General features: G+C 41.6%; 1 protein-coding gene across 1 annotated transcript in view; it reads left to right on the top strand.

Moving 5' to 3' along the window:
- Window positions 1-1,264: 1,264 nt before the first annotated feature.
- Window positions 1,265-16,049, top strand: part of LARP4B (La ribonucleoprotein domain family member 4B) — a 28,011-nt gene continuing 13,226 nt past the window's right edge. The window contains exons 1-9 of the mRNA XM_015423209.1: window positions 1,265-1,588; window positions 3,124-3,271; window positions 3,714-3,875; window positions 7,982-8,063; window positions 9,006-9,142; window positions 10,953-11,056; window positions 12,623-12,733; window positions 14,638-14,691; window positions 14,789-14,998. Coding sequence (XP_015278695.1) covers window positions 1,283-1,588; window positions 3,124-3,271; window positions 3,714-3,875; window positions 7,982-8,063; window positions 9,006-9,142; window positions 10,953-11,056; window positions 12,623-12,733; window positions 14,638-14,691; window positions 14,789-14,998 — 1,314 coding nt within the window. The 5' untranslated portion in view covers window positions 1,265-1,282. The remainder of the gene's footprint in view (window positions 1,589-3,123; window positions 3,272-3,713; window positions 3,876-7,981; window positions 8,064-9,005; window positions 9,143-10,952; window positions 11,057-12,622; window positions 12,734-14,637; window positions 14,692-14,788; window positions 14,999-16,049) is intronic.

The following is a 16,049-nucleotide window of genomic DNA, read 5'->3' on the forward strand; positions in this document are numbered from 1 at the left end:
CTATAATGATCTAGAGCAGCTCTTGAAATGTGAGGATATAGGTGCTCTTTGCAGGTGTGAAGAGCAAGCTGAGAATACTATTAAAATGCTTTCAGCTCCACCTGACCTAATTTTTAAGGGGGGGAAACCAAATGTCCTAGAGTTTACAAGTAATGAAGATGGCATCTGTCCACAGACTGTTGAGTACAACCAGCCATCTCAAATTGATGCCAGCGCTTCAGAGATGAGTAGCTTAAAAGGGCTATCACAGGAAAACAGAGACATATTAACTTTGTTGGAACCGCATAATCTAAATGGGCATGAAAGAATCCAAACAGAAAACTGTCTTGAAGTCCAATTTTTGCACAAAATTGCAAAAAATGACTGTAAAACATGTGGATTCTCCAGTTCACTTAATGAAGATAACAGCTGTTCTTCCTGTTTGGCGCATTTTGAAGCGACCGACATGAATTTGAATGGTGAACAATCCAAACTATGGGACAAATGTACATTCCAGAGACTGGAAGATCATCAGAGTACAAGGACTGACCCTCTTTATTCAAGAGTGGGGACAGAAGAGGCTGAAAATCAGTTGAAATGCGAAATGCGACGTGAAGGCAAAATAGGTAGTAGAACTAAGCCGCATTCTGAAGCTTCCATTGTTTATGACAAGTGTGCATTAAATAGCAGTAGTGATCTGAAGTGCAAGCACGGTATGCTTCCAGAAGCACAGGAGAAGTCCACAGTTCCAGAAAGGACTTCAGATGTCTTGCAGATCAACAGAGCAGACTGCCAGTTTGAAACTGATAGGGTTCCTGCATCATTTCAGGAGAATGATGCTAAAGCTGAAGAGAGAGGTACTGGTTGTACCGTGACTTTTACTGGGTCGGATGAAAAAAATACAGAACTCTGTAAAAGTGGATCTTTGCCCCACATGCCTGAACCAAGTCAGATGGAACCCCTATGTCCTGTCAGGCACCTGGATACTGAACTGCCACCTCACTATGCAGAGATATTCAAGGAGAATACCAAGGACTGTGCTTCAGAAAGCTGCTTGAATCAAGTCAAGGCTCAGGCTGAACTTGTCTGTGTCACAGGCATGAAAGATTCTCAGATTTGCAGTTTGAAAACTTCAGAAGGCTCCAGTGGGATTTGCATTGACCCTGGGCAGGTAGACAAATATGCTGCTACTCCTTCTTATGAAATACCTCTTATTAGCGACAGAGAATCTGAGCAAGGCCATGCAAAGTGTGTACTAGATCTAATGGAAGATATATTACAAGAATCAGACAATACATCTAAAATGGATGCAAGGGATTCCCAAGATGTGGGTGACTTAGAAACAGCAAATCAGTTTTGTCGATCTGCTCCATTAAGTCGTTTGTTTTCAGACAGCAGCTTTGATAATGATCAGGAATATCTGATGGGGTATCTGTGGATTAATTCATCTTTTAACAAAGCTGATAAAACATGCAATACTAGTGAGATGCTACAAAACCAAGCCGGAGACATGGCAGTTTCTTCCTTTGGTATCGGAGGATTTCCTTACCAGTTGCTAGTACCACAAAACAGTGACATATGGGGGTGGCAAGATACAGATGAAGAACGTGTAAGTACTGTAACTTGATTCATGAGTCATGTTTTTTTTTTTAAAAAAAAATCAGGGTCTAGGGGTTTTTATTGCGTACAACGGATTTTTTTTTTTTTAAGTTTCACATTTGGGGCTTATGGACAGATCATGGTAAATGAAGCCTTCTCCATTTCTCCAGGTCTCCAGTGTTTTTTAGGCCTGTAGCTGCTGGATTCCAGCTTTCACAATCGTTCTGTCTGTCCCCCACTATCTACCTACCCATTCAGCGGCCCGTAGAAGATTTTCTACACAATACGTGTTCTTGTCTTGTATACCCATCCATGCTTTTTCACAGTCGTTCACTCCTACTTCTGTTTGTCTTGTGTACGCTTCCTGTCTCACACTCGTACTCTCTCCCATTTACTCGTGGGTTTTTTCCTTTTGTGACAAGGGTTCACTGCTGTAAGGACACCACACCTTTTATCCTGTGCATAAAATTCTCCACTTGTTGGTAATCCTTGCCTTGTCCTGTCCTCTCCATGCTTATTTGCATGATACAGAGTGAAGTAGTTTTGGTTCTATGTTGAGAAAATCCAATTGCAATTGGTTCTTTTCTAACTTTCTACCATATACACTTTCCCAGGTTGTTCCTTCAGATTTCAAATGACTTTGACTGATACTTCAATTTCATATTGTAGGTAGTGAGTGGTTTGGTATTGCTGCGATGTCCCTGGTTGAAATCTGACTTTAGGCTACCTAGCAAGTCCATCTCCCAGCCTTTAGCACCTGCTTCTCATCTGTAGTTCTGACCTACCTACACACATATTATAAGAAATGTGTGTGTGTGAGAGTTGCTATAGAAATCGTAAATATGGTGTAATTATCTTCACAAGTAACTTGGGGTGAGTTTTAGTGCTCTTTCTTTACAGATAGTGCAAGAAATGCACTGGGGGGCACAATAGTAACAAGTTGCCATCTAAACCATTTGTTTCCAAACTTGATCGCCATGTTGGGTTTTTAAGTTTGTACTTTGGTAGGAAGCTCGCTAGATGGCCTTGGGCCAGTCTCTCTAACCTACTTTGTAGGGTGATTTTGAGGATAAAATGAGGAACGGAAAACTTTATGCAGTGCTCAGAGCTCCATGGAGGAAGGGCAAGAGAAAAACATAGGTAGATCAGGGCTGTAAAGAGGTCTGTGGGCCCTTAGACAAGGGTTCATTCTGGGCTTCATCACGTGATGTGAAAACAAATCACATGAGTTGTCCAGCTCCATGAGTTCTTCCCTACCACTCTGCTCAGCAAAACTTTGAAGCTTCTGCAGTGACTCTTCCGCCATGGCTGCTTCCATGGGATGAGGGCTCCTTAGGCTGCTGTGTGGTTTCAGATGTTGCCGAGCAGTGTGATCGGGTACTAGTCTACAGTGATCTGGGCTTCTTGAACTCTGTCCTGCTAGACCTTGGATAGCCTGAACTTTATGGGCCAACTTCACTGCTGAAAGCACTCAAAGGTTGGGAGGTGTGTCGAGTGATAAATTTTCATTTCAACAAAGTATGTAACCGAAATTTGCTTTTGTAGGAGTCGGCCAAGGTTTCTGAATTAAATCCGAATGCTAAAGTATGGGGGAATCACATGTTACATCTGGAAGCAAGTGGTGCCACTGATGGCAGTGTGAGCAAAACCTGGGAAGAAATACCAGACCATCCACCAGATTCCTGCAAAGAAGGTAAGAGTGAGTGGTTTTGAACCTGTGAGTCATGATGCCTATGAAATTAGGTCCCAGGTTCTTGCAGCTGTATAGATTTGTGCATGCTTTGTTTTGGGGTTTTAAGTGGGTAACCTGGACTTGCGCAGCTCTGGACCAGAAGAGTTGGAAACCACTGCTTTAGAGTATCTAGTTTTTGCTTTCCCAGGAGCCCCTTCATTCAGACACTTGTGGACTTGGGACTCTCAAATAGTTGAGACTTTCAAATAGTAGTTTCAGGTGCTCCTCTTTAAACCTTGCGCTCTCTCTCCCTCTCTGCTCAAGCTCTCCCTCTTCCCCTCACCTGTCCTCTCCTGCCTTCTATACATCCCTGTATTTCTTTTTGTGCATGGAAAAACTTATCTTTTTTTGGTTTAGACAAAACAAAGAATTTCTTGGTGACTTTTGCAGTTTTTTTCTGCAGGTTTGGAGGCCAATGGCGATGGTGACAAGAAGCACCAGAATGAATCGCTAACGGAACTGCAAGAACAGTCGCTCACAGTTCCAGTATCAGACCAAACCGATATGAACCCTTTGGCTTTAGATCATTCAGAATATGAATCTCTGCACGAAAATACTCAGACGGGTAAGGAGGGGTCTTCAAGCAAGTTCATTTGTTTCTTTAAATTACATTAAATCTTGCTTTTCCAAATTATAACATGATCGTTGATGTTCATATGTCAGGCCAGAAAAGTAAAGAGCTTCCAAATTATTTAGACTTATTTGAACAACACTGTAAATACAGGCTTTGCTTTAAAAAAACAGACAAAGCAGCAACAGTAGTCCTGTACACTTAATAACATGGGCTGAATTTGAGAGCGTATATTAGTATTATAGCCTTATGAGGTCTCAGAATATTTTTGTTAACAAGCCATTAACAAACCAGTATGCATGGCTAGCACCAGCTCTCATAGATGGAATCTTTGGAGCCAGAATTCTCCTAGATGGAGCTGGTGCTCCCTTTAGGTGCTTGGTTCTCATCAATGTAGTCCTGGGATGGGAGTGATACAGAAAACCTGCAAAAAATCCCGATGGGGGGGAGCCGTAATAGAGAAAGTGTAATGGCCAGAGTGGTCTAGGATCTGGGAAACCCAGATTCAAATTCCCACATTGCCATCAGGCTCACATGGGGTTACTGTGGGCCATTCACTTTCTCTCAGCCTAATCTACCTTGCCAGGGTCATTGTGAGAATAAAATGAAGGGAAGGGATAGACTAGGATATTGCCACCCTGAGGTCCTTGGAGGGAGACTGGAAGAAAAATGTTATTAAATGATCAAAAATGATGTTCCTATATATATAACTATAAATGTATCTATCTGTGTGTGTATAGAGGATACATAATAGACTGGATCCTGCAGTGGGTTTCTGTGAACAGAAGAGGGGGGTATCTCTGACTGATTCTCCACTTGTTGGCTAATAGCCTCCTGCTTTTTCCTGTTGTCTCATATATCCCAGGAGCAGCATTTTGGGCTCCACTGGAGACAGATAGGGTGGTCCCCTCTGTCAGAATTTGAAAGCCCTTCTGTTGGCAGAAATGTTCAATGGGATCCAAGCCAATAGTTTGTCCAGATGGTTGTAAGGCATACTTCGTTTAGTTGAATGTTCTTTTTTGGGAAGCCCAGTATCGGTGCTTGAGAAGCGCTAGGAATGCAGCCTGTTTAGCATTCTAAAACAGAACATCCCTCCCCCAACTATGCCATATGCAATTGGTGGACTTCTTCGGAAAAACTTACAGCAGGGGTCCCCAGCATGCCCGTGGGTGCCATGGCACCTGCCAGTAGTTCCCCTGGTGACCACTGAGCTTTTCAGAAGGGGGAAGGGGCATTGTAAGGCGGAGCTTGTTGCTGGCTTCTGATGTCTTCAATAGTATCAGGAGTGATATTAAGCCCCCAAGGTTATCTTAGTTATTGGGTGGTTCCATTCCCCCTTTTCTTTCTCCTTTCCTCCCTGAGTATTCCTTTTTTTCTCCTTTTTATTCCTCTCTTCTTCTTTGAGAAACAAGTTATTTAAATACTTGACAGGAAAACATTCTTAATAAACAGCCCCCCAGTAAAAAGGCTTATTAATATGAGAAGCTTGAGAGAAATTTAAATGAATGTCAATAAATAGAATGTCACTAAGAATGGTGGCCAGTCAAAGTAGAGGTGGTTCCAACCTTGGTAGTGTAATGATCTTACTCAGCATAAGGCTTCGTGTGTCTGTTGTGATTAAAATTAGACGGAAGGGTAGAATGGTGGGAGTGAAGTTGTGATTTGGAGTGGAGTTTGTGACCAACTTTTGCAATGAGCTTCATTTGCAAAACAGAGAGGAAGCTTACAGTCCAGGTTGCTGAGTTTTTTGCATGAGGGGACATGAGTGTTCAGAAGTCCACCTCCTCCTTCTCCAAGCTTGCATCCTCCCAGTGGCTGGACTTCCAAAGCTTGACAGATCAGTGACTTGACTCTGAATAAAGCAATTTCATTTTTTCAGCATGACTGCCAGGCAATTCTTTTACAAAGTGGGGACAGAGATACTGTGTGGCAGCCATGTTGGGATTGGCTTTGCCTCCAGTGGGAGCCATTTTAGGGTCATACTCAGTGTTCCCTCTAAGCTGAGTCAGTGTGAGCTAGCTCACAGTTTTTTAGCCTCTGGCTCACATGTTTTTGTCTTAGCTCAGGAAGGAGGGCTCCAGAGCAAACTAATATATGCAGTAGCCAAATCGCTCGCTCACAACGTTAATGGCCATAGCTCACAAAGTAGAATTTTTGCTCACAAGACTCCACAGCTTAGAGGGAACATTGGTCATACTCATTACTCTCTCTCAAAATTACGATGGTGCCCAGAGGCTCAAAAAGGTTTAGGACTCCTGATTTAAAGTAAGACTACACAGCTAACTACGTTTCTTTGTAGTTAGAAACTACACTTCAAACTCTGTAGTGTCGTACACTAAAGATTATGGCATTTTATGAGCAGATTTGTAAATTAACGTAGATTGGAGGGAAGAAGAGACAATCTCCTTTCTTCACCTGCTTCAGCTATAATAGGAAAGGAAGTGTTTGAGAATGGAGAGAGTCTTGCTGTCCATGGCACAGGAGAAGTTTTGGGGGAAGCGAGTCGCGTGTGCTTCCATCCCGGCTTCTAAATACCACATAAACATGAGCAGTCAGGCAATGCTTGTCCGGCCACCTTGTTTTACGTTAGGGCAGAGGTGGAAACCATTCCATTCTGATTAAGTGGCTCTTCAGTTGCAAATCATGGATCTGTTTTCATAACAAAAGCCCTTCCAAATTTTTTAGATGTTTTGCGAAGCTACTGGTATGTATTCTCCATCCAAGGCCCTCTGAGTACTAAAAATGCTGCAATTCTTGCGTTATTACATTTATATTCAAAGTCAAGAAAGTAGATGTTACTGAAAACATTTTCTGTGGTTCTCTGATCTAGAAACAGTCAATTTATGACTCTTTTAAAAATCAAGCACCTAAGCATTCACTTAATGGAGAAGTAGTAACATTTCTAGTTTTCTGGGTTTGCAGCGATGGCTTTCCATCTAATGAATGTTTTATATTGACTGGTTATGTTTTAACTGATGTTTTATATTTTATTGTGAATGTATACTGCTTGTCAGTTCCTGGAAGCCGCCCTGAGCCTGCCTAGCGGGGAGGGCGGGGTAAAAGTGAAATAAATAAATTTTTAAAAATAAATAAAAAGACAAATTTCAATTGTAGTGCCAAGAACATTGCTCATGCTCAGATTTACTGTTTGTTCAGTCTTATGCAGAGCTTAATATTTTCGAAAGCCCATCTAGTTAGCTGCCAGCAGAAATCTTGCATGCATACTTCAGCTGCAGTGATGTCTTTGCTACTTCAGAACTGGTGCTTCATCTATATGAGTGTGTTTGTGTAACAGGGGTGGAACAACAGAATATTCCAGTCTCTCTTGATTGCTTCCAGATACATAGAACCAGTTCAAATATTTACATTCCTTAGTTTGTGCTTCAGATTTCTTAAAAGCATGAGTCACGTGTCAGTGTTAGTGTCGCGACTTGTGTTTCTTTTGTAAAAAGTGTGGCTTCACTGTTCAACTTGCACGGTCCTTCTCATGCTGCCTAATGCATTGTAGTCGGAGAATAAACAAGAGCACACACCTTAAGTGTACTTAAGCGTTATGTTAAGTGTACTTTTGCAGTCCTTGGACTGAATTCCAAAAGTATATTTCTGCCCACAAAAGGAATGTGTCATTCATGGAATCCAGTTTGGTGTAGTGGTTAAGTGTGTGGACTTAATCTGGGAGAACTGGGTTTGATTCCCCACTCCTCCACTTGCAGCTGCTGGGTGACCTTGGACAAGTCACAGTTCTCTTAGAACTCTTCTTCAAAGAGCAGTTTTTGAAAGAGCTCTCTCAGGCCCGCCTACCTCACAAGTTGTCTGTTGTGGGGAGGGGAAAGGAAAGGAGTTTGTAAGCCACTCTGAGACGCCGAGTGAAGGACAGGGTATAAATCCAATCTCTTCCTCTTCTTCTTCTTCCTGCTGTGAGTGGAGGGCCGCCTTTGGTTCCAACCCCATATGTCTAGGATCAGGCGCATCTTTTTATGACAATTACTTCACTTTGTAGAGTTGCATGTGGCCTTATGAAACCAGCTGTCTTGTTGCTTGAAGGAAGCCACTTTTACTAAAAAATAATATTTTATTCTGAATTCATTTTCCATTTCTAGGAGACAAAGAACAGCTGCAGCCAGAAGGTCAAGAAGACTTGCGGGAGGTGCTTAAAAAAACACTGGAATTCTGTTTATCTAGGTAAGCGTGAAATGGTTTGCCTTCTGGCAAGCATTTCTGCTGGGATGAGAACTTTTAAACTGATATTATTGATTTCCGTTGAAGTATTTACGCTTCTTTGGTCACAGTGGACCCCAAAGTGGCTTATGTAAGCACAGCTCAGCTGGATCAGACCAGTGGACATGTATGGGAGTCCTAGCTCCCTCTGTCACTGCTCCACAGCACTGGTATTCAGAGGATTCCTGCCTGTGAGTGTGGAAGTCTGAGAGCCACTGTGTTGTAGTGGTTAAAATGTCAGACTAGGATCTGGTCTGGGGACAGTTTTTAGACCTTGTGATTGAGCATTTAGCAATTCTGTCTGGTGACCAGTACCATCTATGAAACATTTTGTATATGTTTTCTTTGAATGCTGTTGATCTAAGGAATCTTGTCGTTTTCCACATTTTAGCCCAGTCATCATAATCTATGCTATGGATGCATCTGACAAAGAGAGCTGTGTTTTTCAAAAGCTTATGCTACAATAAAGTTTGTTAGTCTTAAAGGTGCTACTGGGCTTTTTACTATTTTGCATCAAATAGTGTGTCATCAGTGAGCCAACCCCTCATATCAGGCCTCCAAAATGTGTGATCTATCATATTCTATCATCCGCAAGACAGAAAAGATGTCAACTATCTGGCAAGTGAGCTGTGTTGTACTTGGTGCAATTTGTAGAAAGCCACCCTCAAAACTCAGCCAACAAAGCACCAAATGAGTATCTCATGGGCAGCAACAAACCGACAGCAAAGAGCGTTGAAGTAAAAAGCATTGGCTGTATTGACATCTGACATAAGTTTCTCAACTTGCATTGGTGGCTATATTAACATAAATATGGACATAAGTTTCTTGACTTGCATCATGCAGACAAATGAAATTTTGCTCTTGAATGAGTAAGTTGACTGTTCATGATGAATTTTCACCTTACAGAGAGAATCTTGCCAGCGACATGTATCTTATCTCTCAGATGGACAGTGATCAATATGTGCCAATAATGACAGTAGCTAACCTCGATCACGTCAAGAAGCTGAGCACTGATATGGACTTGATTGTTGAAGTGCTGCGATGTGAGTAGTTGAGCAAGCGTGCGTTCATGACTCATGCATAAATTGTGAGTGTGCCTATTTATGTTCGGCTGAGAAGCCTTAACGCAGGGGCAGGTATGGCATATTTGTTGCTATGGGATTTTTTTTAAAAGGCCTTGTGGATTTAACTTGTTGGCTTCATCCACAGAGAGTATTCTGTATAATGCAAATAACTTGCAGAAGAGATGCTGCACTATCAGTCAGACGTCTTGAAAAAACCGAAGTCTTTTAGAATTGGGTGCAGGACACGGGACTGAGCTATTACTCCAGCTAAGTTATCTGGGAACTCTGAGGAGATGAGGCAGGATAGAAACATCTTGGAATAGAAACGTCTTGGAAATTTTCGTATAATTTACCTCCTGCTTTAGAATGAGAAACTTAGTGTGGAGAAAATTATTTCAGATCAAGTGTGCTTATGTGAACATTGGTATCCATCAGTTAAAGAAAAATGTGGTAGTTCAGTGGCACCTTTGCTGTTTGCTTGTTCCATACTGAGCACTCAAGGTAAAAAAGGCATGGAACAAAGAACGCTTTCTTCCTGAATGATAAAAGTAATGTCATAGAAGACGTTACGGTGTCTGACAGACGATGAGACCATCATTGTTTCTCCTCTTTTTCTCCTCAGGTTCCATTGACAGGTCTAGTAAATATTCTGAAGGCCAAAGTGGCACCTCTGTGCTGTTAGAGCTTGGAAAAAACATTCCCCAGATACAACATAGATACCTTTTCTGGGGAACCTTGATAGCATCCAGCATATCTAGGTTTCTCTATCTTGCTGCTTTGGGCTGGGCTTAGTAGCCTTCAGTCCTTTGTTTCACTTCAGAAATCTGTAATTCTGCAGCATGTAATGTAGGTTGTATTCAGTTGTACAGATTTAATCAAGGTTAAATATTAACGTACTTCCCTCTGGTCCCTGGCCCAATGTGTGCATTTGGCTCCTTCCTACCATGGAATGTGATGGGGGAATGGTGGTTTAAAGCTAACACCGGGTACCCGTGATATACACATATATGGCGTAACTACAGTTAGTTTTCCTTCCCCAAGCTGACATCCCTGATTAAGAAGCCCAGCTTACGGGGGAGAGCTCATAAGAACATAAGAGGACCCCTGCTGGATCAGACCAGTGGTCCTCCTAGTCCAGTCTGTCCCACACAATGGCTTGTTCCAGTTAATGACTACCATCATTATTGTCCATCTTAACCTGGCCCTGGAAGAGGGAACATCAGTGGTTCCCGATGTAATACGCCATCTTGTGATATAACATCTAGGGCACTTTGTTTAGTAATTGGTTAACTGATTTTATCTGTATTGTAGTGATCTTAAATGATTTTAAATATGTTTTATATTGGCGCATGCCTCTCTGTAAGCCGCCCTGAGCCCGCGTTGCGGGGAGGGCGGGGTATAAATTGAATAAAATAAATTAAAAATAAATAAATTAATTAAGCAGTGCATGCTTTTATGCATCACACATTACTTGAGTTAACCTTTATTGTCTTTCCTTCATTGCCGTCTGTATAAGAAGGGAAGGGGTGAAGAGGGGAGGACCCAAACATGTGTGTAAACCTGGCATGTGACAGATTTAAGCACATGAGTATTTAATCATGGCTAAACCGGACCTCTTAATATCGCCCTATGATGTAGACTCTAAAATCACACATGTGTAAAATAAACGGTTCTGAATGCTACAGAGACCTAGAAACATTAATTGGCTATGCAAGCTTTGGCAGGTGTACGACCCATCCTTAGTTGTTGTTGTTTTGTTGTCTAAATGTTGTTCTCTGGGTTCCCCTAGCATTGCCTTTAGTCCAAGTGGACGAGAAGGGTGAAAAAGTCAGGCCAAACCAGAATCGCTGCATTGTGATTTTACGTGAAGTATCCGAATCTACTCCTATTGAAGTAAGTACCTTCTGGTTTCAAAACTTCCTTTCCATCCATTGTGCACTGACCAGGTATTAGCTAGAATTAGGCATTTACCAGTTCATTTTTCATTTGACCTTTATGGCACCAGAATATATGTACTTCATTTACTGCATAGGCCTTGCCGGCTGGCTCAAGAGAGTGTTACAACTGGGGCACTTCAGCAATCAGTAGCTTGCCTGTATGCAGTCTAACCCAGACTATCCAAAGAGTCTGCAGTTAAGTCATTTTTACCCCCAGTGGCCTGTAAGTGCAAAGCAAAGTCTTCCTTAGAAGATTTCACAGCATTGCAGTGGAGAGCAAGGATCACTCTCACATACGTGGGTTTAGAGATGTGAAGGCCCGGAAAAATTCAGGGGGGAAACGGTTTTCCCCCCATTTTTTCCTGAAGCCTTTTTTGTTTTTTTCCGAAAAATTGGAAAAATTGAAAAAACATTGATTATGGAACGTTTTATTTTAACATGATGAATAAAATATTTTAATCAAATATTTTAAAATCATTTCTAAAATATATATATATGGTATCAGATTGATCTAATTTCTGTGCACTGAGGACAAGCAAGTCCTAGGTTACAAACTGAACTCTCCAATGCAAGAACAAGATGCATTTCTTCCTTTAGGAGGTGCGATTGTCAGAAGAAAATAAAAAAGTTTCAGTTTTGTTTTTACATGTGGTTGGGTATTCTGTTTGTAATAATTGTTTGGATACATTATATTTTTAATATGCTAGTTGTGATAATTTCATGCCAAGTAAAAATGTCCATAGTCATATTTTATGTTCCTAAAGTAACAGAATGACTTTCAATCTAGAAAAGACAAAAGATATGCTAATGTAGCATTTTTTTCAATTTTTCCAAACATTTCCATTTTTTTCCGAGCTTCAACATTTCCAGAAATTTTACATCTCTACGTGGGATCAGTCTTCTGTTTGTACACTGCAGGGGAGAGCGGATTTCCAGTGGAAGCCTAGACACATTATGCTGTGGGGTGTATGACTGCGTGTTCTCACATGCATGTAAATAAAAAATAGTCTCTTGATCAGTGTTCCCTCTAAGCTGAGTTAGTGTGAGCTAGCTCACAGTTTTTTCGCCTCCGGCTCGCACATTTTTGTTTTCTCTCAGGAAGGATGGCTCCAGAGCAAACTAATTTATGCAGTAGCCAAATTGCTCGCTCACAGCTTTAGTGCTAGTAGCTCACAAAGTAGAATTTTTGTTCACAAGACTCCACAGCTTAGAGGGAGCATTGGTCTCTTGATAATATCCGAATATTAGCTATATATAAACAGCAGATTGGAGTGTGAAGAAATTTTGGAGCATTGATGATTGAAGTCTTGATGAAATCTAAAACTCACTGTGTTTGAGGACCTTTTTAGGGGGAATACTTACAGGGACCCCAGAAGCACTTCTAGATTTTTAGGACTTGCCTCTGTATTGCCTTGGAAGCCACTGCCTGTCATCCTGGACAGTATTGATCTTCACAGACCAGTGGTCTGACCTAGGCAGCTTCATGCATTCACAACTGTTTATTCATTCGTCTTTTTCCTAGGAGGTTGAAGCGCTCTTCAAGGGAGATAACTTGCCTAAGTTCATCAACTGTGAATTTGCCTACAATGACAACTGGTTTATTACATTTGAGTCAGAAGCAGATGCACAGCAGGTAAGATCTCACTTCCTGTTGGCATGCATGTAGACGGAGACAAATTCCCATGAATGGAAATAGTACACAGAAGCAGGGGTCGTTTCGTAGAAAAAGAGCTAGGGGAACTCATTAACATAACTCATTAGCATATGCCACATCCCCTGACATCACCAGAAGTGTGTCATAAGGCCACACACCCTGCCCCCAACGGTCCCGGCCGCCGCCGGCCTTGCAACTCCACTGCCGAGCCCCATGAGGGGCCCGGCGGTGGACCTGCAAGGCCGGCGGGTGTGCAAGGATCCCCGCGAAGGCCCTCCCTGGCCTCAGGCAGGCAGGGGTGGGGAGAGGCAGGGAGGAAGCAACTTACCCTCCCTCTTCTCCTGCCTCCTCCTGGCTGAATGAGGGCTGGAAGCGGGGCGGCCGGAAGCAGGGGGCGGGGCTTCGTCATGTGCCCCGCCCCCCCTACCTCACCCAGGGGAACTGCGATCCCCCGCGATCCCCCCCCCCGAAATGACCTCTGCATGGAAGGCATATGTGCCTTTGTAGAGCCACCCCTGGGTGTCAGGGACCCCCTGAACAATATGGAGTGTGGCACAAGGAGGTGCAGCAAGGAAGGGAGATTAAGTGAAATCAACATACACTGCTGCTATTGCACAACTGTTTGCAAGGGGGAAATGGCAGAACTGGGAAGATCTGCTTCACAGACTCAGTGTGTGTGTCTGACTGTTTGGATCCAGTTAGCTGTCCGTTCCAGAGATTGTTGCAGCAGGATCACAGATGAGGTGGCACATCCAGAGTCCCATGAATTTGTTAAAGACACAGTTTGAAGGAAGTTAAGTTCCATGAAAACCAGTTAGTTCTCAATTTATACTGAGTTTAAAAAGGGACTTCAGCATACCTGCCTAGCCTAAATCCGTTCTAAGACCCCGTTCACACCAACAGCATTATGTTTTGGGAACAGGTCATAAGAGTTTGGACGAGTTTCTCCTGTCTCCTCTTAGCAACAGAATGCAGCATTGGGTATGCAGTGTTAAAATGAAAACAGTTATGCTCCTGAATTTTGAGAACTTGGCTAAGATCCATTATATGAACAGAAAAAAAACTTTGGCTTTTGAAGGGAAAAGAAATTTTGGAAAAAAATGAATTATATGTAGTACTTCCATATCAAATCTAAACTTACCATACTGTTAAGATCATAAAATGCATACTTTTGTAAGTTAATATATAAAATTGTATTACATGGCATTTATAAAATCTGAAGCATAAATGCCTGTTCCCTACAAACATTTTTTAGAAGATAAGACCTATTTTGACAGAAACAATCTCAAGAGAACTAGCAACATAGTTCAATATGGAGTTGAACTTTATCACATTGAACTCTTGGAGTATTATCACAAATTATACAACATATTTAATTATGGACAAAATCAGGTACTTATGATTGAAGATATTGTATAGGTTTATGGTGTATGTAGGAGCTATTCTCTAATGCTATAGATGCTTATGTAGAAATCTTCATACTAAACCAGGGGTGGCCAGACTTGCTTAATGTAACAGCCACATAGAATAAACGTCAGATGTTTGAGAGCTACAAGACATGAACAAATATTACACACATGTTTTTATTGGAAAATATGCAAATTTGCTTTTTATTAACATTAAATTGGACTGTGTGAAAGAGCCGCATGTGACTCCCAAGCTGCAGTTTGGCCACCCCTGTACTAAACGTTTTGAGTGAAGCCTTTTCTTAAATAGAATGTTGCATATTCCAAAAGGGAAAATATTCTTTACAGTTTTTTCCCATAGGTGGGGCGGCTAAACCATTTTACCCTGGAACAAGACTACCTATTTTTTTAAAAAAAATAATCCTCAGTGCTAATTGATTTATTACCACTCAAAACAAATATTTGTTGTTCTTAAAGGCTTACCGATACCTTAGAGAGGAAGTGAAAACTTTCCAAGGAAAACCAATTAAGGTAAGTGTGCCATGCTGTTCTTTTAAAAAAAAAAAAAAATGTTTGCTGTAATAGTTGAATTCTGAACACTCAGCTCACATAATGTTCTGTCTTACAGGCAAGAATAAAAGCAAAGGCGATAGCTATAAATACATTTTTGCCAAAGAATGGATACAGACCTCTGGATATGAACATCTACACACAGCAGCGTTATACAACATCATTTTACTTACCTCCAGTATACAGCCCCCAGCATCAGTTCCCACTCTACAGCTTAATAGCCCCACAGACTTGGTCAACGACACACAGCTATCTCGATCCATCATTGGTAAGCACCGGAGAATACATTTGCTCGCTGAATGTTCTCAGCCCCTTGAATCATTGGCTTTGTAATTTTTCTTCCGTTAATCACCTTTAGCCATTGGAACCTTCAGAGCATTCAGTATTCTGCAAGTGTTGTACAGGCTTGCTTGAGATGTGTTACCTTAATATCTGCAGAGAGCATTCTGTTTTATTTATTCGCTGTGTGCTCTTGCTCTCTGCTGGCCTTGGTATCGCAGTGGCATAGTGAATTCCATTTTATCGCTCCGTCATAATGTTCCATTGTCGTTTGAAATAATCTTGTCCTGCCGTCCCCAAGCGAGGCACGTTTTGCTCCTTACTGTCAAATGTAGCAGCAGAAATTTAGAACAGTTAAGGCCAGACAACAGTTCTTTCGACTTCTTCCCAATTCAGTGCACGTAGTTGTATCAAACTAAATGGGAGTTGATGAATTATTTGTCACACTTTTTTTGTAGTACGCAGTACCAGTTTGTAAGTTAAAACAGACTGTGACTTCCACTTGCCCAGCCTATTTCCATACCCCAGAAAATACAAATCAGTGAGACTCTGAGCAAATAAGCTAGGAGGAGTAAATTATGAGACATCTACACAATTCCAGTTGCTTACACCAAGTGCCGTTCCAAGCCCAGAACCAAAACATTGTTATGTTTAGAAAGCCTCTATTATGTGAAATTCAAAGCAGCGATTGTCTTACATTTTGCCTAGGCTCAAATCCAAACATTCACTTTTACTGTTCCTAGTCATCAGGCAGGAACCATATCATGGTCTCCAGTTCTGAGGTCTAAAAAGCTGGAGAGGCTTCCTTGAAAAGTAACCTTGGATTTATTTTGCTGTTGGCTAAACCCAGTCATCTTGCACTTGTGAATGTATCCAAGTAACAGTTGAAGCAAAAGCGTATGGTAAAGTCCATCCTGGATTGTACTATATCAGATTGTGTAGGGTTTTTTTTACCAAAAAAATAACAGTACATTGGGAATGGAGAAACGTCTTTGATCTGTTCCATGGAATTCTAGCATGCTACGTATAAAGAATTTTGT

The sequence above is a fragment of the Gekko japonicus genome, unplaced genomic scaffold (genome assembly GCF_001447785.1).
Source record: "Gekko japonicus isolate JY-2015 unplaced genomic scaffold, Gekko_japonicus_V1.1 scaffold839, whole genome shotgun sequence".
Taxonomy (NCBI): domain Eukaryota; kingdom Metazoa; phylum Chordata; class Lepidosauria; order Squamata; family Gekkonidae; genus Gekko; species Gekko japonicus.